Below are 24,511 nucleotides of genomic sequence, written 5' to 3'. Positions count from 1 at the left end.
ATAGTTGTATAAATATCTCACAACACATAAAACCAAACTGTATGTATGTGACGGTTTCGATTTATTTTACTTTCAAAATTTGTTTATTTACGAGGCAAAAACACTTCGCGTGCAGTAATATTTAGTCCACGAAATTCGATTACGCTCAGCAGTGACTGGACATAACAATTATCTCGCACCTGCACAACCTGAAAATAATTATCAGTCAGGAAATCATTTGACCAGCCGAATTCATATGCCCCTTGACGCTAATTAATTTTTGAAAATCTTGTGTTTTTTTTCCATTCCAAACTAAACAGCTAATATCATAGCTTTTTGTCTGTTTAGGATATGTAAAGATGGAAAAAGTATTGCGAACAAGCAGAATAATTTGCTCGTAGTTTAGTCTGGTGTAGTAGACAACAACATATCACCTAAAATCTACATCCGACTTAATCCGCATTATGTGAATTTTAATGTATGGTTCAAAGTTAGTATCCAAATAAATCATATAAAAAATTGTCTCACCTTTGCGTTTTCGTTTGCTTGCAAGTATAAGAAAATACTCAATTTAATGAATATTTTATCCTTACTGTGCTCGACTGTGCAGAACGTTTCATAACTGACCCATAGAAAGATTGTAACTGTAGATAAAACTCAGACAAATCGCTAAATAAGTCATCATGTACCATGTTTTGCATTTATTGGGGTTTCGGGCTTTTCAATAGTCAATTTTAAAATCACACTAAAGATATCCGTAAAAATCCTCAAGTAAAAACTTTATGTAACTTTTACTTTTAAGTTATGATTAGAATAAAGTCACGTATTATCACATATTTCAAGATTTCAACTTTGTTATGTATACAGAAAATGTGCTTACAGAATAAGATCGTATTTATTGAGGTTCTATATAAATCATTATTTACATGTGGGCCCCTCCCAAGCTTCCAGTTATATAAGCTGGTAATTCTTGAGGACTCACCCCCACCCCCCATTTGTCCGAAAGGATTAAAGGATTTTATATGTTAATGTATCTCCCAAAGGTCTATAGTATTGTATCTTCGTAAAAAATCGAAACGTATTTGGTCATAAAAATGTATTTAGATATAGTTTTAGATTTTGGGAATGGTCTTAGTAGTAACGGTATTAGTCGAGGTCCCAGATCTCGTTCCCCAACGTTACTCAGATCTAACTGAGATTAAAGTGGTCATACAAATTGCCGAATACAGATGTATAATGCCAGTTTCCTTCCCCCATCTCGCTGGTGTCCTTTTGCCAGAGGCTCTCCCTTCTGACCAGTGTCTGCTATATGTTTTGTACTAAATTGTGTGCATGCTCAATATTTTTCGTTAGGACGGCATTTAAATCAGATTCATTTTCAATACTTGCATGCTGTGCTTTTATACGAAGTTATAAAAAAAAAGAAGAGGGAGGAAGGTGCCCATTTTGGTCTTCTTCTTGAAGAGCTTTTCTTCCGAAAATGTAATGCTGCCTTACATCTTGGAGAGACAAGTCATGTGTGCTAGCCCCAAAAATAAAAAACAAATACGTGAAAATAAAAGACATTCTATGTGTTATGTGCATAGTGTACTGTGGTTATTCTATATTAAGTGAGTGAATTCTCTCATTTGTGTTGTTAGCCGGTCAGTTCATTTGGGATCCTTTACAGTAGAAATACATGGGAGATATCATGACTGGTATATAATCTTATCCCTACAAGACCCCTGCAGGGACCCAGACATGTGGAAGAGGAGCATCCAGCTCGCGCAAGGCTGTACCACCTTCTAAGTAAGACGTTGTACCGGAACCCATCTCCCACAGTGCTCATTTCCTTTTAAAGCTCTGGGAGGTGATGTGGAGAGTTTTCCTAATTACAATTTCGCTTTCTCTCATAATCATGTATTTCTATAGGTGTACATTCCTGTTTGTTTTCTCTGGTATAACCCGGTGGCCACTGTGTCTCGTGGTTTTAATATTGAGGTAAATTATCATATTCAGGATTTCCTTGCTATTATAGTGATATATAACTCTTTATATGCGGGCCCCTCGCAAGCTCCCAGCTATATTAACCTGTTGCCTTTGGGGAGAACCCCCCTCCCCCGTCCGATAAAGCAAGGCTTTCATATATTGATGTGTCCCCCTTAAGGTCTGTAGTGTTACATTTTCGTTAAAAAATTAAAAAGAATTTAGATGCAAAAATGTATTGAAATATCATTTTGGAATTCGGGATTGATCTTCCTAAATAATTCTTTATATGTGGGCACCTAGCTGGCTCCCAGCTATTTTAGCTGGTAACCATTGCAACGTCCACCCAGTTTATCGAAATTTATAAAGGCTTTAAAATATTCGTGTTACCCACAAAGGTGTGTGGTGTATTTATTTAGATACTATTTTAGAATTCGGGGTTGATCTTTCTTATCTGTTTACATGTAAGGGCAGTTTTTAGGTCAGTGTGTTCTGTTGTCTAGTAGTTTATAAAAAAAAGGTTTTTCCTTCTGTTTCCATTTCATTTCTTTTTTCCTCTATTTTGCTTTTCTCTTTTGTCTCCTTTGTTAAAGTTTTATTTGGCCATGAGAGATTCATGTAATACTATAAGCAAAAATACAAAAAAGTTATAATTGTTTGCAGTAAGTGTGTTTTCTTATCTTTTATGCACTAGGCCTAGCCCCCTACAAAGAGCCGCATTTACATTTTCTGATATATATATATATATATATATATATATATATATATATATATATATATATATATATATATATATATATATATATATATATATATATATATATATGCTCTTTATATGTGTGCACAGCCTCGTATAACGTCTTTTTAAAACTATGATCTAAAGGCCAAATTGGACGAATTTCACACAAAAAATTAAAAAACTAGTAATGGAAAATGGTTCGCTTTTCCCTTTACGTCTTTATGGTTTCGTTTCCTTGTATGTTTTTAATATATAGTGGAACCATTTTAGGCTTCTAGTAGTATAGTTATGTCTCCCCTTGTCTGCCTGTCTGAGTGTCCATGTGCTGTACGCCACTGTTTTCTCGGGCTCTTCCACAGGCCTGTTCACCTTAGCTCCATCGGATATAGCCCTGTAGTATCTGCGCTCGATACTTCCCCCGGCGTACAGATCCCCTCTCTCCGTATGTAAGATTTCTTGTACCTAAAAAGTGACTGGTAAGGTACTATTATTTACAAACGGATTCCCCTTATTTGTTTGGTGAGAGTAATTTATTAGTAGTATGGAAAGGATGTACCATACTTTTTCCCTCCGAAAAGGAACATTTGAGAGAGGAGCATATCCAGCCCGCGCACCGGCTGGTACCAATCCTGGGGGGGGGGGGGGGGGGCGGTGTACTGGATCCCAAATCCCACAGTGGTCATTTCCTTACAGGGGTGCGGGAGGAAATTTATCTCTAACAAAATCATCTCTTTATACTTGCCCACATTTCGTTATAATGATATAATCTTTCACTTTTTATATTATATTCTTATCTGAAATGTGGTCTAAATATAAACATCATTCAGGTACTTAAAGGGGATGCTTTATCTTTTAAGTGATTTTACCCCTCCCACCTTTTTCCACACATCCACCTAGACGAGCTGTCCGTTCTTTTGTTCGACTTTTATTAACTTGGTTTTAATCGCATCCTCTCTCTCTTCCATTGGGACGTTTCTTTTTCATAAATTTCCCATACTTGCTTTTTGTCTCTACACCTTAATAATATGTCTTTTATTTGTCTGTACCTCTTGGGTAATTATGATAGTTTTCTTTTATGTATTATTCCTACATATGTCTCGTTTGTTCCTCATAATGAAGCCTAACCAGCAAATGTATAAGGCTTCCCGTGCAAAGACTGAGTTCACTTTTAATTTTATAATTCTATTTAATATGTTTGCGATTTTTTTTATAATGGAAATTTGGAATATTTATCCCTCCCCGGTCCTTGATTCTGTATAGATATTTTTTTAGTAAATAATGCGTTTTCTGCTTCCTAGATGATGTACAACTGGCCTGTCTAGTTCCTCAAGCTTTCCATTTTCGGAATCAGTCGATTTCATTATACAGTTTACATTGCTATGCAGATACGATTTTTGCCATTTGGGTACACTCCATTATGCTGAACAGAATACGCGCCCAGATATCTATGTTTTCTTTTATTTTTTTCTCCGTGGTCTTGTTGTTTTCTATAATAGCTTTACAACCAAATGTTACACCTAGGGCTTTGAACTTGTCTTTAATATGGAGGGGAGGGGGCGGTATTTCAGATTTGGTATGTGTATTCCTGCAATGTATCGATTATTTATTATTTTGTGGCTTAGGATTTCTATCGTTATTACGTATAATAGCATAGACAGGGGACACCCCTGCCTTACTGAAATTTGTGTTTCAAATTTCTCCGTTGTCGCTCCATTCACCTGTACTTGGTAAAGATTTCATTACACAAGATTTTGGTCCATTTTCGGAAACTTTTGTCGAAACCAAATTCCCGTAGTACTATTTCTATATAGTTATGTTCCATTCTGCAGAAAGCTTTTCCCTGCTCAAAGAGTACCATGGCATCCTTTTAGCCAGTTATAATCAGGAAGTCGATCGTGGTCTGTATAATCAAAATGTTTTTTTGGATATCACCACCCCTTTTCTCCGTAGCTCTGGTTGTTATTAATCATCTTAGGCATGCTGCTTTTTATCCTGTTGGAAATGATTCTATTAAGAATTTTATAATCTACATTTAACACGGAGATAGGTCTCCAGTTTTTTATTATTTAAATCTCATCCCTAGCTTCCTTCCCTTTATATCAAATAGTTATTAAATCCTCTCTTTTTTTCTCTTCCCCAACAAGCTGTTATTATATAAAGAATTTAGAGTTGGTGCTATTTCCTTTATATATGTATATTTTTTTAATAGAATTCAGCAGTTAGTCCATCTGTCCTTGGCGATTTTTCTTTCGCTAGGGAAACTATTGTCCTTTCTATCTCTACACTTGATATAAAATCTTCACATTGTTCTTTATTCTCATCTAAGATTTTCTCACATTCTAGCCCTTGTATATAGGTGTTTATCTCTTCCATGTCAATATTTTGTGAAGTATATAGTTCCTCATAATACTTTCTTATACATTCGAAAACCTTTTTTTTCCCATGTATACTTTGTTTCTTGCTCTTACTTTATCTTCGGCTTCTTTCGTTCCTCCTCCTGATTTATCCCACTGCCGTTTCGTTCAATTCCGTAAATTTCCCTGCACGAATCTTTCTTCCGATATTTTTCCCATCTAAGATCTTGTTTAAGCGCCCGGGCTTGTTTTTCTTTGCCTTGCGTTTCCGTCAGGTCCATCAAAGAAATTGGTTATTTTATTATTTTTCTTAATCATTTTTTTTCTTTCCTGATCCTTTTAAGCTTAAGATCATCCCGTTATTGTACAATGTTTTGATCCCCTCTTTCAAGAAAATTTATTATCATATTCCTGTATAACTCAAGAGTATAGTGTCCAACGGATGCAGAGCCGTTATTAACCAGGACAATTATTTAGTACTTTAATGATATAATTCGCAATGTCCGCCAATGATGTTTATTTTATTCATAATCAGTTAACATACACCGTCATATAATCTATATTTTGGTTATCTATTGAAGAATGTTCTGTTTTCAACTTAAAAGTGTTTTCCTCATATCTGATTTGTCATTAATGACAGCAGACAAGCAGTAAAAATTAGTGAAGAAAAGACGGGTTCGGGCGTTTACTTTTTTCGTTACAGTTTTCTCCCCTATACAAGGTTAATTATCACTTAGTATTCTGGAAAATCAGTCGAGTTAAATGGAATAATTAAAGCTAAATATTAACACAGTCTAAAACTAATGCATGTTTTCATTGATTATTATGCCCTTGCAGCTTGAGGCATGCTGATAATGACAAGAACACATGTTCATAAGGGACACATATCCAAATCAGCCGCCTGTTTAGAGTGAACATCTGCTTATAACGGACACAAGTTAATAGTTAATACATGCTTATAATAGACAAAGAGTTATGCATATCACTGTGACGGGAATTCGGCATGCACAGATGTAATGCTAATAATACACAAATTTGGGTAAGAATCTATGCTTGTACTATCTATTATTTACGCGGCATCTTATCTCGAACACACACACGTATGCTAGGAAATCAATCAACTGCATTACAGTGTAAAGTGAATGACAAAAGCTCGTGAAGTCTCTCTCTGTCTCTCTGTTTCTCTCTCTCGATCGAAATATAACACTTTAAAACTCAAACTGATAAGATCAATAGACACGTGCGTAATCAAGCACAACATTTCGACTGGCGTTGGTCTGGGCGGGCCTAACTTGAGTACCGGTAGCTGTTCTCTTAGCTTGTACAATAATCTATTGGTTGACTACGCCTTTCCATTCTGGGCGTGTTAAAGTGATTGAGTTACAATGTAAAGTAAATGCAAAAAGCTCGTGAAGTGTCTCGCTCCCCTCCCTCTCTCTTTCTGAATCTAAACACAACACTTTAAGACTCAAGCTGATAAGTTTTAATGAGTGTAAACCCGTGTCTCAATAGACCCGTGCGTAATTAAGCACAACATTTCGACTGGAGTACGTCTGGGCAGGCCCGACTCTAGTACCGACAGCTATTGACTTAGTTTGTGCAATAATCTATTGGTTGACCTTGGGCGTTTCAAAGTTCCTGCGTCCTGGATTGATTATAAAATAGTAAATACAGATTTATTTTCGTATATACAGGCGTGAAAAAAGAAGAGTCAACAGCAAAGATAAAAGGTATATTCCTTTCTGTTTGCTTGTCTGTCTGTCTGTCTGTCTCTCTCTGGACTCTTTTGCAAATACAAACTCTAAATTCAAACTTATGTCCTGAACACGAAGAATTGTGTTAATATCATATGGTAACAAAATGTTAAGACTTCTCAGGTATTTCTCTGGATTGCATTAGTCAATGTTACATACAGCTGTTTATTAATATTGGTGCATGTGTCGGGAAAATATTCCTATTACTAAACATTACAACCGAACTAGATAGATTTGCCATGAAAATTATGTTCTATGTTTGTTGAACATTATAAAAATACCAGTCGTGAACTAGGAATATGCATGCTCAATGATGACGCACCTATACGGTTTTTAAAGTTTGGTACATATTTCATGTAGGTATAATTTATCTTTTGATTGATATATAAATCTGCTCATGAAAGATGCATTGCAAGAAAACTCAATGACGTAATGGAATATCAAAACTTTTTGTCATATCATAAAATTTACCTGGCGTGTGCTCCAAAATTATTTCGCATACGTTATAAAATTTTAATTGGCATATCCTAAATCAAACAACGGCTTATATGAGTGCCGAGGACGGATAAATTACAAAATCTTCGCTGTTTTCCACAAATGCGTATACAATATTTTCAAAATGTCAATTTTTAGCGAACTGTTGGAGCTTTTATTGAGTGCTATAGATGGGCAAAAAGAGAGTTACAAATAGATAAATATAAGTTTACATTATTTCTCTATCAGTGGATACGTTGCAAATTTTGGAGTGAAAATTAATTCCTTAGTGATTACCACAAAAATGCACATTTGTTTCTCAGACGGTGGATTTAAGATATATATAATCCCAATTTGAAAAGTCCGAATATTTGCTTTATTACAGAAGTTAAGCGAGGTCTGCTTTCAGAAAATGAGGATCTTGCAGGTACATCGGCATACGCAGGGTAATGGATTTTTACAGCAAGAGGACAATTATAGGGAATTTTATGAGAATATTATGAAGAAAGGCCTCCCTAAGCCAACATTTCCTAAACACGTGATCATCGTTGGTGCCGGAATTTCGGGATTAGTGGCCGCTTATGTACTTGAGCGAGTTCGGCATAAGGTGAGCACACTGCAGTAGTATAGTTTGTAGTTTTGCGATCAACATATTCGATCAGCACTAAATTGTGTACGTCCTTATTGTTCAATAGGACGAAATTATTAAAATGTATGATTTGGTGTGATAAAAGAAATATTATTGAGTCTCATCATAGATTTCTTGTCCTGTTTCATTCCTTCTTCCAAGATTAACAGGGGGAAAAATTCGTGACACTACGAGACACTTTGATATTATATTTTGTATCACACTACTTCGGGGACGTAATAAGAATCAGTAAATGTAATGTCATCTGTGCTAAACGTCGCTGTAGATGAATTACACCATTGCACGTTTTGGGAAATCTTGTTGACAATCTTTCTGTGGAGGAGCAAGTTTAGGTCATGCAAAAACTGAAATAATAAACCATCGTGCCCTTAATCTATGACGTTGTGACGCAGACATCTTTAATTATCTAAACGTGTTCTCTAGTAATAGTTTTTTATCAACAAAATGGGGATACGGCCATGTAAAAACAAACAGAAAAGCAAACATTTATACGTTGACACCAACGTTTAATCTCGTATCGTCTTGACCTTCGATCCTATCAGCCCCATATGCATCCTCTTGCAATAGTGTGTAAAGTTTCAGGAGGATCCAATGAAGAAATAAAAAGTTAAAATCGGACAAACGAACGAAAATTTTCACCGCTTTTGCAGTATTCTTCGTCAGTGAAAACAAAGACAAAAAAGCCATTCACTGCGTGTGCTTTTGCTCGCCCGAACCCGCTGATAGGCGTATTTGTCAGGATCGACTTACGTACAGTTCATTATACTTTTAGATATGTGCATCTTGAAAGTAAAGGCTTATTGCACATCACTCAAGGGCAAACTTGAATACTCCTTACACATAATTAACTGAGGGTCGAACGAAAACTGCTAGATTATATTTTACTCGATATGACATTTCGCTCAGCTGGAACTTAGCCTGGGCATTTTCATCGACTTGACTTTCAGACCACAGGAAAAGTAGCACCAAACACTTTTCCAAGTAGCTGGTACTTATTTTCATGCTTGGTGTAATTTTTTTTCCCGCAGCTGCATAACCTCATTTAGAAAAGTCTAAATAATTAATGGACAAACAAAAAAGGCAAATTAAAATAAACTAAGTTGAAATTCCTTTTTATGTTAGAATTTCATATGTATCTGTATCCATATTAAAGATATTTGACTTAAACCTTTCATGCAAATATTCCAAAGCCATGATGAAAAGTCAGTTGCAATGAGACAATAGATTTAATTTTAATCAATATATATTGCGCATTAAAAGGAAAGGAAAGATCCCACCAGCACGAGGCGCACGCCCAGCATGAGAAGCCTTTCACACGAATGATGAATAAATGGGATTGAACTGACTTCGTTTTCACTTATTTGGACATGAACCAGTGACCCTCTCCCAACGAAAGATATCTTTTAAAACTCTAGGGACATCAGTGCCAGGAATTCCATGTTAAACAATTTCCAAATCTAACGGCCCTAATAATGCAGATGACTCCATGTATCGCTCGAGACGAAATATAAAGTTGTGCCCACTTATATGGAGCAGCATGGCAACTGGAGAATAAGAGCAGCCAAAGCCCCTGATATAGGGCTAGGCCTAGTGTCCTTTCTTAAGTCCGTGCGATACAATGGTGATGAAAGACAATACATACACGCCGTACGTACACGCCAAGACAAAGGCAGACTTTATTTTCAAAATTAGTTTTATTAGTTTTTTTTCATTTTTGGTGAAATGATACACGAGTCTCTCATAACCAGAGAAAAAAGAAAAAGAGGAAAAAGACAGTGAAACAAAAAGAAGCTATGAAAGAAAATAATATAAAGGAGAGAGGAAAAGAAGAGGGGAAAAATATACCCTCCCTTTTTGTGTTCTTAGCTAATAATAATAATAATAATAAAATAGACAACCAAATATAATTTCGTTATAAAGCTAGTCCTAACAAAAACACTGTTGCATCCATACACCATAGTATTAAACACGTAGCAAACACAGGGAGATCTTCTCGCTAAAGAACACAAATTAGAAGCAAGGGGAAGGAAACCTGCCTTTGGCATGTGCCTATGGCAGGAAGAAAGAACCCCATAATCTCGATCTTTGAGGAACCAGTCCGGATAGCCCGACAAGTACCAACAAAAGACTTTAAGAAAAGATCAACCGGAAATTCAAATTATATCTAAATATATTTTTAATTCCAAATTAATCTGATCTCTTAGAAAACAAGCAACACTACAGACCTATGCGGGGGGGGGGGTACATAAACATATAAATTTTTTACAAACGTTCGGAAACATGGGGGGACAACTCAAAGGTTACCAGATAATATAGCTGTGTGCTTGCGAGGGACCCAATCATAAAGTATTAAGAATGACAATGCACATAAATCAAATACAAATTAAAAAATCTGTATTATTGATGATAAGCTTGAGAAAGTTTAGATAACATATCAACTTTAAATTCCTCGAAAGCAATGATTTAGTTCGCTGAAAATTGAAATCTCAGATAAGCGAGAAGCTTTTATGCCGAGTTATATGACATAGAAACCCTTCGCCTAATCATTATCCAGGTATTCGTATTATTACGACTACAGTTTCCTAAGACCTCTTCTATATCAACGGAAAAGAATAGTAACCACATTAGCAGAATCAGCGAAGAAGAGGTTTAAAAAGGTACGAGATACGCGAAGAAATGAGACAAGAATTGTACCGAACCACAGTTTTACACGATGAATTGCACTGATGGAAGAGAAGAAATTATAAGCGCAATCTGATGCAGCTACATTCCTCGCAGACATGTGAGTACCTTACTCTACTGCATTTCTCCTTGAATTTATTTATTGTTAATCGAGATTTTTTAAATAGCTCAGTGAGGCGGTGTCAGTATTATATTCGTACAACAACTGTAGTTTGTTTTGACCTTTGTAGTTTTTCCTACAAACTATACAACAATACGAAAAGATTCTTTTTGTCGATCCTTCTTGACCACATGATTCAGTCACCAGACGGGGATGCGGAATGGTACTAATTGTATTAATAATGCGTTACTGGGATGGAATCGTCGAATGTTTATTTTTTTTTAACCTAAAGCTTGTACGGATGTGAGGTGAGGGTATGGGTCGTTATTTGGTCTTTATACGTTCGTCTGTCCTTTTGTATAAATAAGTTTGTTTTCCCCATTGTGCAAAACAAACCTACTTAACGAATTGAGTAAATAAGCACATACGACTGACACTAGATTTTCGTACCATTAAACAACATTTTACAACTTTTTCTAAATTATGTACTTTTTTGACGCATATGTAGATGAACTAATAATATTTTCATTGCACCAAACCAAATCAAAATTTATTATTTATACTTTTTCATGAGACATTTTGCACAAGGACGATTATTTCACAAAACACTCAAGTGAAATTTAGCTGGCATGTTTGCATGCATATATTTGATACATGTTGATACTTTCGTGCATGTAAAACAATGTAAAATAAAAAGACCAACGTTACATACAGTCGTATCCCAAAAAGTTACTGAAAACGTTGTATCAAGCCTCTATATAGCCCTGAATAGAACCTGATGCACAATGAAGTAGAATACTTTTGTTCCCTTCTATTGCAGACGTGAAACAGGCTTTCCTTGCAGAAGGTAGTCGCAGCAAACCCTTTCTTAACCAGATTCCTTTCGGAAGTAGAGAATGGCCTTGTATAACATGTCTCTGGTTGACAGAGCTTAATTCCTAGACTATTCTGCTTCAGGGTTCCTTACTAAACGTGGTTGTTAATAGACTCGACCTTTAAAACAGGCTTTCTTTATTGTGTATAAGAATTAGGGGATTATAATTGTAATGATACAGAGTAAATTTAATTTTTATGGATGTGTTCCTTTTAGTCATGTTAAATATCCCCCATTCATTGCATAATTACCAAATCTGTTTGACTAGGTTAACGTTGTTAGCTTGTATGGACACAACCAGACTTGGCCAATAAAACTGATACTGGATGTATAACAACTCCAATAGAAGAATAAGTATTAATTATGGAATAGTGTAATATTCATATGGAGTTTGCAATAGTTCCTGACTGCCAATTTCGTTCTAGTATATTTGAGCAAGGGTATCGCAGCACCTCAAGGTATGTCTGTATGATTAGATACTATTTAAGAGAATTAGCGTACTACTCCAAATGACAAATGGCGAAGGCTGATCCAGTTAGGGAATATCTAAGGAAAGACCTATTTCAGTCATAACTTTCATGCACAACATGGACATAGTTCTGGATAAGAGGACGCGGAAAAAGGTTCACTACTACCTCAACTTCAGGTACAACACATTTATGTCAGCTTGTGGCCAGTTTGAAATTATCTATCTTCATATTTGCTAATATTATACTGCAAATTATCATTCTTGATTCAAGTTTTCTTATAATATTTAATGCATCATATATTTTCAGTGGGTCACTTACCTCTGCAATTTAGAAATGCATTTAGATTTGCTCTATTATATATGCAAATGTGTATTCAAGATTTCCTTGAATAACGGCATCAGGCACCAGAATTTTAAAGGCAATCGTTCTATTGATCTTAACAATTTAGAGTGCATGTATGCATGCATGTTCTGCATAAGTGTCTTTGCGCCTGTTTGTGAGTGTCTGTACTTTTACCTGCAATAGAAATAACATGAATGTTAAATATAACTTATTAAATGGATATGTCTTGAGTCACTGTGACCTTCATTTGGATGACGATGCATAGTATCGTTGAAAATGATTTCCATGCTGTTATTTAGAATTCATTATTTTGATCAAAGAACGTATGTCCAGATATATTGCAGGTTAAGTATGTGTTGTGTAGTATCATAAGTTCACTGACACCTACTGTTAATTAGCTCAATCTGTCCACGTGTGTCAAGACGTTTTCTACTTGTTGTATGCAAGATCACCATGTTTAGATTGGGGCTGCATACTAAGATAAACAGCTCCATGAGATCACTGAACAGTTATGTCATTGTGATAATATTATCACGAATAGAAGCGTTATTATTGATGTTTTACTTCATACTGTTGTATATTTCAAATTGATTTTAATTATTTTTGTAATTGTTACTCATAACATATCAGCAACTTTGTAGCAACAGTTAAAGTACCCAACCTGTAAACAGATTTTTGTATATGGGCCAAATTTGTTTAGAACATTTCAATGCTGGTAACTGGATTCCTGGATTGAGTTGAATGTTGATGTTTATTTGATAATTAGTTTAACATAGTTTTCTTGCTCCATAAAATCATACATATTGCTCATTTATTTATTCCTAAAGATAAATTGTATTTGGAAAAAAGAAATTGCAAGATCAGAATGAATTAAAAACAAGTTTGGTAGATAGGCAATATCATGCATTCATATAGTCAGTTTATTCTTTTCAGCCAAAGCAAGAAGGGGAAAATCCTGAATTATGACCAAGTGGGTCTTTGTATTTGTCGGTTTTGGTCCACAAACAATACCTGGGTATAAAATGCCAAACATGTTGCTATAGATACCCATGAATCCAGAAGATGAATTTACGATAAGCAGTATGCCCCTTGGTTTTGTCGCTGTTGTCCTTTTCTTCAATCGCCAAGACATCATGTCTGTAAAACTAAAGTCCTGAATAGATAAAAATATATGACTAGCTTGTTTTTATTTATATCCAACCATATAATGGTAGGTGAATATAGTCTTAATGTGGCCAATCTCGCTGTGTTTAAGTTGGCGTTTACGTCATTTCGGTCACTTTGATATTCTATGAACATATTTCTATCTTCGTTTGTTGTTTCTGGGAGAGTTTTTATTTTGTTTGGTTGGTATTGCTTGCAGACAATAAAGCGTGTTTGTGATAAGTGAAAATAAAATATAATATGCAACATACCTCAGACTTTCCTACAGGAAAATATATAATTCAGTTTCAATATTGCTTGAGCAGTTTAAATGATCGATTGTTTTGTATTACGATCAATAATAGAACAGTATATTGCAATCTGGCAAATAAGCAGGTTTGGAAAAAATTTGAACTTAAGATGTGTTTGTAAAACACGTATGAACCCACTTCAGACACTGCTGATTGAAGAAGGTTAATAAAAAATCAAAATTGTAGGCTAACTTTGTAGAAGAAGCAAATTGCTGTATTCGCTTGAAAATCAACTCATGTATAATAATGACGTTAATAATGTATTTAAATAATGTTGTAATGGTATTATTGGAGGAAACACCGCTCAATAAAAGTACGTATAGTGACCGAAGTATTTTGTCCAAATCGAGGTTCTTATGACGGTATAAACAGAGTCACTCACCACATCCATTGAGGTAGTGTTCGTATGGGGGGACTAGCTCGAGAAACCTTCCTGTATTTCATATTTTGGGAAAAGGATTTGTTTGATGCAACGGAAAGAACACAATATTATGGAAACTCGTATTATCATCCAAATTATTCCGTTTATTTACCATGACTTTACAACTTAAGAGTTTTGTCTTTATATCCTATTAGACACATCATTCAAGAATACGAAATCATTAATGAGCATATAAACTATACGTGATCCGTGGGAATAGGTATGTGTTAATAGTTTTGTACAGTGTCATAATTAAAGCGAATATGTCTAATAAAGATAAATGTTTTTGTTTGTTTTGATTTTACTATCGATTTTCTTTTTTTTTTTCGAGTCCCTTCATTTCAAATATAACACTACTGGACATTTTATAAACTTTCTAGGTGTATAGGTATAGAAGGCTTTATAGTGGGTGGGTGTTGATAAAGTGAGTACGGCATGCGAACATATCAATATAGGCCTAACTATCAAAGAGTCGCTAGTTCGATAACTGCTTAGGGAAGCCGAGACGGGCTGTATCAGTGTGTCTTCGGGAGAAGCAGGCATTATATCCCATTTTCTGAGTTTGATATAATCAACAACGTGCTGATGAAACCTAGCCAACTAACCAACCAAGCGTCATAGGTTAACTTCAGTAATGAAATGAATACTTAAACAGCGTTTAACGATTAACATATCACAGTCATTTTCAACAACTGAATTCTTTATAAACATTATCGAAATTTATTGGATAAGTGAATATTTTGCCTGCAATTCAAACAATTATAAACGAAATTCTAACATATGATCAACTTCCCTGTACAAACCCCGTACAAATTACACGACTGGTCAATTGCAAAACGTTTTATTGACGTGAAATGGTTTCCTAATGGTGTTTATGTTGATTTATGCATATTCCTCCCACATCGAAGCAAAAACGCCGATTTCATTGAAAATATTTTCTGTTTTCTTGGAGACTTCACCATGGATTAGATAGAATACATATCATTGAAAGTATATGAGTTTTCAAAGTGCATTTTTTTTATCCATTTTTAAAAAAAAATTGCTTACAGTCCCTCTTTAAGAAGGACACTTGCTCCTCAAATCTGCTTGAATTTAAGGATGTCATGCAATATCCTGTATTACATTCTCAGAGCGAAAGCAAGAAAACAGTTCCGTAAGTCAAGCTAAATTCCAAATTTTACTGAATATTGAGAACAAAGTACGAACATCAGTTTATCAAAACGTTCTTATTAAAAGTTTAGGTTAAAAATAAGAATTATAACAAGAATATGAACTATTGATTCGATTAGTTTATAATTCATTCGTTTATTATTTATTTATTTATTGTAGACCACAATCCTTGAGCTGTCGAACAGAGTCGGCGGTAGAGTGAAAACTTTGCACGAATTTCCAAGTGGCTTACACGCAGAAGGTAATATTCATGCAGGAAGTACTCCGATAAAGCATTATGTGCAAAAACATGTACATACATAAATATAGAGACATACATATACACAGAAATACATGCATACAGTGTTAACAATATATATCATAAAGTATTTTGGTGTCTTAACTCTTAGGGATAGAATGCCTCAAGCTTAGTCACATTTCAGTAATTTCATTCAGGTCTTAAGGACAATTTATTATTATTTATTATGATTCATTCTGACATATTTCCTATTGAATATTGGTTTATATACGTGTAGTATTTTGGTTGAACTAGTGTTCCGTATATTATGGTATATCGCTGTATTGGCTGTATGAATCTCTTCCCAAGTGGCACGAAGATAGGGAAATAAGCCTACATCTATACATGCATATAAACATACGCACATAGCTAAAAGCATTAATAAATAAATAACTTAAAGAGGCAATATCTAAAAACTTATAAATAACTTAACGTTGGAAGCACACCTTAAACACCTCGACTAGTAATACCATAATAACCTTGAAAATCTCTCTTCATACATGGTTTCTACTAACAACCTCTATAAACAGCAAAGAACACCCCCCTTTTTAGAACATTTTGAAGAAAAAAACAAAACGTAAGAAACACCAGGCAAATGCAACAAAAAACCAGCGATGTGAAGCAACCAGGACCGTTCCCGAGCTCTCCTTCCCACTAATGACAGCCAACTATTCAACTGTAAGGGACCTTTATGGACCCACAAATTGAGGCCAAACTATCAGGGTTCATTGAATCCATAAAAGTCTGGGGGAGGTGGCACCATTCCCTTCCCCAGGAACAACTATCAGGCTGCGGTGCAGTCAGAAAATAGTGGCACATGCACAATTGTGCGTACGCCACTATAATTAAACTCAACAACAACAACATAGGTGTGAGTAGCAACAGTAGTGGCAGCAATTGTAGTTTAAAGGCAGTTGAAGTGAAAGCAGTTAGTTTTGTAGTACACGTTGCTATTGTATTATGTGAAAAGAAATACAATAGTGACACAAAGAGGGAATTGGTGTGTAGCCAGATCTAAACAAATCGTGCAATAAGAAGAAAATAATAATAATAATAATAATAATAATAATAATAAATTTACGGGCGCATGCTACCGTGGTAATACACTTGTTTATCTAATGTTAGGCCTTATGCCTATCAGATTACAGTTGCTCACATGGTTCATCGCAGTATATACTCTTTGATTTATCGTTACATTTTACACACACACGCACACACACACACACACTTTCTCTTCGACTCTAACCCATAGGTCGTAACCTCTAATCCTTTACAAATAGTATGTTCTTCTCCTACAGATGCCAAATCCGTTACAAATAGTATGCGCTCTTCTATTATGAATGCATGTATTAAGTTCACTTGAAAATATTCACAGATATCATTGTCAATGCAGTTATTGTTTATTTGACCTTTTACCCACCAACGTATATGCCAGTGATAGGGCCCAAAAATTAATTCTCGCGCCGATACTTTACCACATCAAAACATATGAGAATCACGTACGAACGGACAGACATGCAAGAGAACGGATGGTATGACAATATTTTCTCCAGTCCCAGCCCTTCCAACCCTCGCAGAAGCGTGAGGAAAAATGAATAGATTGCTCATTTTGTATCATAATTAACCTGATCATTGTTTATAGGGTTTGTTCAAGAATACCATACAACGTTATATGTGCTGCCTGGTTTCAGCCATAATTTGCAAACTCTTTTTATGTAGGTGGTGCCATGAGAATTCCAACAAACCACTTCCTAACAAACCATTACATCAAGCATTTTGATATCAAAACGGTGCCTTTCGTAAATTGGAACGACAAGGCTCTTCTGTATTTTAACGGGGAGAAACCTATCACTTTGAACGGTAAGTTTTGACCATGCGCGACGAAGACAATTTCGTATTTACATGGTTAAGATGTGAAATTTCTTTCTTCCCAGTAGAGACAGGACGATACAACAGAGAGAAACCTGAAGTACTGCTACAATAACTTTGTAGACGGTGGTATCCACAGTACGCTTAATTGTAGTTACAGCTCTCATATATTTAGTTACTGGTATAGTAAATGCTTAACAGTAGTCAGTATCATCCGTTTGTAATTAGCATCGTTGCTTTCCACCATAAATGCGCAAGACTGTCAGCCAAATCAGTGTTAAATACCTTCCGAAATAAAGAAAAACGACCGATGTTAGTTATAACTTATTTTGCAGCCGTTTTATCTAGATAATCAAGAATATAATTTATAATTACCTCATAAAAAACAAAACGTTTAAATATATTTCAATTTTCTTTTTCATTATTGTAGTTCGTGTCCGTTTTGTTGCTTCTGTTTAAAGCTTTATGTTGTTTTGGTTTTAATAGGATGTCTATACATCTATCTAGAGGAGTTTAGGGTAAGAATGTTTTCATCATTTGATTATATAGTAAGACTGGTGATTGGATGCGTGGATGGATGAATGATGTTACTAAATGTACAGATTATTAGGTTGCAAAGATCAAAACATAATACGTGAGGAATACGAAAACATAAATAGAAATAAATACATACAGATATGGATTAACTTTCTACTCATCTAGTTTGAATCATGAATTGCTTTATTTGCTTGTTTTCTTGTACATTTAACGAGACAGATTGGGCGAAAAACAACAAGTACTGGACGGACCATTTTTGGAATGGATGGGATAGTGGTATTGAAGATAACAACATTCAAGGAATCAGTGAGGATGCCATTTGTTCCTTTTATAATCTGTATATCTTTATTATCTTCTGTTCTTCTTTGAATAATCTGCTTAAGCGTAAACCGATCACACTTGGGGATGGTTAAATTATTTGAATGTCGCCAGTCTATGTGTCATTCAATGCCGTAATATCAGTGAATCATTGGTCACCTTCGCATTATCATGATCATCAATCACGTTTTAGATGCTAATGTCAAATTTTACAAAATCTTACATTTGTATTTGTTAGCAAGTAGAGACATTTTGCAGCGGATGCCTTAACTGGTTTTTTGAACATCACCGCCCCCAAAAGAAAAAAGCTATCATTATTATTTCATTTCTAAACTTCTGTGAGTTAGCATATACTGATAGCTGGTTTTAATATATAACTATATACTATAGTTAATTAAGCCTTGATTGCATTATATTCAGATGATTTGTACGAGAAAACCATACGACAGGTCACTGACGAAATCCGCAAAGACCACACCAAGGAAGGATGGGAAAAATGGGTGAAAAAATGGAGTAAAATGTCTATGTTGGAATTTTTTCGCTCTGATTGTTACCCAACCACAAAAGAAGAAGGACCTATGCTTCGACCCTGGACAGAAAAAGCAATTCTTGCATTCAAGGTATGCCCCTTTCGCAAAATATAGCAGCAGTTAAAAACATGTGACATAAGAAGTAGAATCCTTCAAACTTTATAATCTTCATTGTACACCGAATATCACTTAAGTCTGGCATCGTCGCTGCTTATACATTCTACAGGTAAATTTAAGTGATCTGAAACCTTCGAGGAGAGTGGACGATAGAGGAATACCTCTTGATGGATGGAAAAACCTAAAATATAGTGTATGTTGTTTGACTGACACGTGGTGCGACAAATAAATATAATACTGGTCCTCAATATATAATCCTTTATTTTGTATTTTTAACAGGTCTCTGGCTATCGTCCACTGCTGGAGACGTCTATGGTGGACTATCTTCGTGAAGAGCTAGGGGGTTGGTGGTCGAAAGACCTTAAAAGAGCACCAGCAGATGGCATGTCAGCCCTGCCAGAGGCTTTCATAAAACCAAACCAATGTGACGACGTAGAACTAGGGAAGCGTATACATTTTGGTGTCCAAGTGGAGGAGGTTGAAGTGAACAAGGACGGAAATGGGGTTACGGTGAAGGGAAGAAATGCCACTACTGGAGACAAGGTCAGCTACGAAGGGGATGCAGTAATTCTTACCCTTCCACTCACCATTATGCGTCAGCTGAAATTACCTGGGACACACATTGCGCTCGAAGCTTTATCTGGTATCACCTATCAGCCATCAACTAAAATCGTGCTGCAGTTTCGAAAGCGGTTTTGGCAAAGCAATATAGGCCAGGGCGGGTTTACTGTCACTGATCTTCCAATCGGACAACTCCATTACCCTGGATGGGATGAGAATGGAATAGTTAGTGACGATCGCGGGATCCTACTGTCCTACACGTGGGGTCAGGATGCTTTGATTTTTGGGGCCCAGTCCCATGACCAAGCTGTTGCGAGCGCACTTCGACAAGTCTGCCAGATCCATCCGGAGGCCAATGATTATTTTGAGCGAGGTGTCGTACAATCCTGGTTTAGCGATTCCATGGCACAGGGAGCGTTTGCCGCTCTTCGTCCGTTTGAATATAACAACCACTTTGAAAAACTGAGAAACCCTAGTCATCCCGTGTATCTTGCAGGGGAGGCTATCTCATGGGCAAATTCCTGGATCCAGGGTGCACTTCAGTCTGGCCTTGACGCTGCTTACAAATTCTGCATACACAGCGAAGAAAATGCACAACCCCCGACGAAAAAGGCAGAGGAGGCAATAAAAGAAGCATAATTTACTTCGATTATACTGTAGATTATGTGAAGTGGCTTCTCCTTTCTGACAATGAGGAGTTGTTTGAAACTGTGTCATATATGTAGGCATCTACGTCATCTATCATTTGATGAATTAATTCTTGCAAATAACTGCTCCATGTCCATCCAATAACGATATTGAGTTTATATACGATTTGAAGCTTTATACACAGGTACACCACGTATTTACTGAAACCTAAAGCAAGTGGACATTGAGATTTTTAGAATCAAAGTGGTATTAGATTCAATATTTTCCATGTGTTGTACCTGTGTATATACCGCTATACCAGTATTTGACTTCATAAGTAGTGTTGACACCCTTTGAAGACCATAATTCCATTTGTTGTAAGAAACTATGAATCATATTAACTTTCGGTGTTTGAGAGGAAGAAAGAAAAGCATTGAAATAAAACAATCGCACAGAAGAAATTAGAAACTGAAAATTAAACAAAGACAGGAAACACAGTTTTGACCCTTGGCTGCGTATCTATGAAGTCCGTAAAATTCCATACTCAAATTGTTGAAATTAACATCTTAAACTAGGAAAAGACGAAATCATTTAAATAATTTGGACTGCAATCGCTGTCTCTACTTACTTGGTACTAAACAAGCAAACATATTTTCGTGGATCATAATTCTTGATAAAATTATCCTATTTATCTTCCTTTATTATATTTTTGGATCAAAATATCCAACTTAGTTTCCTGGATCATATTTATGGAAAAATTATAAGACAATATGAAATGTATTTTAAGTCAGCATGATTACAATAAATAAAATTCGACATAATGTATAAATACGATACACGTCACGATGCACATAACTTAAAACAACGTTAGCAAGCAATGAACGTTTTATAAAAATTCAGTTTTTAAAAGTATATCTAGTGTTTAGAGAACTGAAGCAAAGGACGTGTTATGATCTTAAAGATGCTATTTAGTAGATTAAGCCCGGAAACAAAAACTTGACCAACTTTTAAAAATCTATGTATTTTAAATCAGAAGAGAAGCACCTGCAAAAATGAAAGGCAGGCCGAGATGCAAATTGGGCGTTTATTAAAATGGAGATCTAAATTAATTAAAATTTGTCTCTTCTTTAAAACGAGTTGTTGGATTTTATTGTATAATCGCAGCTTCATATCTGAAATATATTTTGCCATATGTTAAGTTTTTAGTTCTCTGGACATCTACGATCTTTGAAATATCATAATTTGTATTTATGCTGTTTAATACATTGCAAATCATCCAAAACTTTCAGATTTGTGAAAGACTCTTGAGCCGTTGGCCAAAGTCTACACGCTTGCAGGTTTGGCATTTTTGCTTTAATTAAGAGTTTATTGTGACTGCTGGTGTAATCACTAAATACAAATGTTATATCACACTCTTACATTGCTTCAGGTTTATTAGTTTTCTTATCATTGCAAAATTAGCAGGCTTAAGGAGTTGCAATTTGAAAGGGTTAAGGCATGCAAAATTGTCCGTTTATTGAGTCTTTTTAACTTTTGACCAATAAGTAGTAGCCTTAAGGTTTTCCTTCAAATATCTTTAACACGTGTATCGATTAGCAGCTAGGTCACTGCCGAGACATTTGACAATTACTCAGTTATGACGGCATGGTTTATGTTAAGCCATTTTTCATGCTGAATGTTTCTTTCCCACAGCCAGCGGATGAAACATTTCAATGTCGGCTGCATTATGTTCACTGTGAAACCAGTTGATAAGAGCGTGAAACTATTTCCAACGAAGTCGGTGGAGGAAAAGAAATTAGTGTTGGAATCTTACTTTCCTTCATACAATTAGACAGATATATCAAAAAGGGACCAGCTGAACCATCTGACACTATGTATGCCCTCAGCTTGAAGAAGTGAATAGTATTAGGATGAGAATCAAAGCCTGCACAATTTGACTTTCATTACGGACAGCTCTTGCATCGGATTCTAGAGGCAATTGTCATGGCTTTGACTTCCATAAGTCGCATAGGATACAGGGCCTTTTGTTCGTTTTATAGTTTAACTGATCGCATTTCCCACTTTAAGTAAAAGTTCCACATAACGCAGATATAATCTGGATTTTTCGATGCTGGTTTTGTACTCGTTAACATTGGTTTTGTACTCGTTAACATTGGTTTTGTACTCGTTAACATTGGTCATCAGATAGATTACGATACTACTTCTATCCAGTTTTAGACGTACATCCGCGCCTTTCAACAAATACTTGTCTTGACAACTTTCACGTACCAAACCAAAATCCTCGGTTAAGATTACATACAGGGTTTCAAAATGTCAATATACGGATTGTCGTGCCAGGTATATTCAGCTTAAAAGAAACTTTCCAAAAATAGATTTATATTTACTAGATATTTTGTGTAGGACACCAAAACTCATGCTTGCGATCTGAAGGTCAGAGACGAGATTCTAGGGTCAACATAGCACTTTTGAATGAAACGTTTCCTAAATGTGAATCTTAATTAGACACTATGTTAGACAATATGTAGATTGTTTCACTTCGTTCCAGTTCAATGTCACAAAGATGGTTTCAAAGGTCAATACATATATATATATATATATATATATATATATATATATATATATATATATATATATATATATATATATATATATATCAGTGTTCGTTCCATAATGTTTAGATGGGTTGTGGGATATTAATCAAACTTTGCACAAATTTGCAATTTTGACCGGTATGCCCAAGATTAACATCAGAGACACATGCCAACTTAGGATATTTATTTCGGCTCTGTACTTCTGCTAATAGACCTCATATACAACAATTGAGTGAAAAATTTCTTGAGTGAACAAATTCATTTGCAATTTAAAACTTGATTTCATTATAAAAGAAAATGGTGATTTATTTGGATTGTTTGCTTTTGAATGGAAACCCCAATTTTTCTCTGCAATTGCTCACAATGTTTAATAAATATTTTTCAATTTTGAGTTCTACGGTAGCACACATTTAGTGACCTTGCCTCGTTGGGGCCTTTTTTTATCACAGAATGCAGATTTTATAGAAAATCATTTGCAGAAAACATGAAGTAACTGTCAATTACTTTCATCATAGATTCAATGTTTAATTTATACCATTTTTTGTTTTGTTGCTCCATTTTCGAAGAATTTTCATCATGAACAAAATTGTTTTGATTGATGTTTTATTATATATATATATATATATATATATATATATATATATATATATATATATATATATATATATCATAAAGGCTGGTATGGTTTCAAATTTGCTTATCTGTTGTGTCCTGTTTTGGGAATCTCTTGCAAATATATTCGGATTTCGTCAAACGTTAATACTGCACAAATTAAGTTATAATCTAATATATTCTATGGTGACGCGCGCACAATACTAGGTACTTTGATGTAACAGAAATCGAGCAAAAATGAAATACTGTGTGACATTTATTAGACATTTACAAGATTTAGGGCTTTTTCCACATTATCGTGTAGCTTATTATGTATACTGATGATGAAGTACATTGTTTTAAAAATGGAAACTACATTAAGATGACATGACAATATGCATTTAAACCATCCAGCAAAGATATTAAGGGAGTGATTGAATGAACGAATCTAGTTTAATAATGACCAGCTTTAGCAAGCCAAGGCAAGTAGAACATGTAAATTATTCAAACATTTTCGTAATTAAACATTAAATCAAGATTCGTTTAAGATTATGTTTATCATATAGATGGTAATTTAAGAGTGTGAAATGAAATAAATGGAAGAATTTATCATTTTCGACAATATTTTCTTCTGTCTCAAACGTTGTACATGCAAACTGATGCGCGAAGAAAATATTGTCCTATCCAAGAGTAGATATTATGCATTAAGCATTAGACATTTAATGACATTTAAAATGATGTTTAAAAGTAATACAAGGCACTTTCTTTAACGTTCATCATTCAGCCCTTGAAAACGTTCCACGGCAACTTTAGAGTGTCTTATCTGTGTGCAGTCTACCAGTTCAATGACCCGACTTCATACGCCATGTGCGTCAAACGTATTGCCCATGTTTTAGTTTCAGTTTGACGTTATGGGAATTCTATGCAGAACACATGGGTTATAAACTGACCTATACTTCCTATACTGCCGTTAGTTGTCAGTGTCAACGCATTGCCCCGAGCAACTGAGTTATATATTGCATTCTCCTTTACGAATCACTCACACATCTCAAATTTGTCAGTGTGA

General features: G+C 35.2%; 1 protein-coding gene across 1 annotated transcript; it reads left to right on the top strand.

Annotated features, from left to right (window-relative positions):
- The first annotated feature begins 6,511 nt into the window (after window positions 1–6,511).
- Window positions 6,512–23,983, top strand: LOC149780993 (uncharacterized). The gene is made up of 7 exons (XM_089938099.1): window positions 6,512–6,767; window positions 7,651–7,872; window positions 15,587–15,668; window positions 17,424–17,564; window positions 18,330–18,416; window positions 18,849–19,048; window positions 19,355–23,983. Exons 2-7 carry the CDS (start codon window positions 7,678–7,680, stop codon window positions 20,273–20,275), a joined length of 1,626 nt encoding a protein of 541 aa, XP_089794225.1. The 5' UTR covers window positions 6,512–6,767; window positions 7,651–7,677; the 3' UTR covers window positions 20,276–23,983.
- The last annotated feature ends 528 nt before the right edge of the window (window positions 23,984–24,511 follow it).

The sequence above is a fragment of the Sinohyriopsis cumingii genome, chromosome 16, assembly GCF_028554795.1.
Source record: "Sinohyriopsis cumingii isolate HCF-2022 chromosome 16, ASM2855479v2, whole genome shotgun sequence".
Classification (NCBI taxonomy): domain Eukaryota; kingdom Metazoa; phylum Mollusca; class Bivalvia; order Unionida; family Unionidae; genus Sinohyriopsis; species Sinohyriopsis cumingii.
This window is presented reverse-complemented; position numbering and strand designations above follow the sequence as displayed.

Excerpts from the sequence above, each read along its gene's own strand:
- LOC149780993 (XM_089938099.1), top strand. The coding sequence starts at position 7,678 with ATGAGGATCTTGCAGGTACATCGGCATACGCAGGGTAATGGATTTTTA. Across the intron at positions 18,417-18,848 it reads TAACAACATTCAAGGAATCA|ATGATTTGTACGAGAAAACC; the intron begins GTGAGGATGCCA and ends CATTATATTCAG. Across the intron at positions 19,049-19,354 it reads AAGCAATTCTTGCATTCAAG|GTCTCTGGCTATCGTCCACT; the intron begins GTATGCCCCTTT and ends TATTTTTAACAG.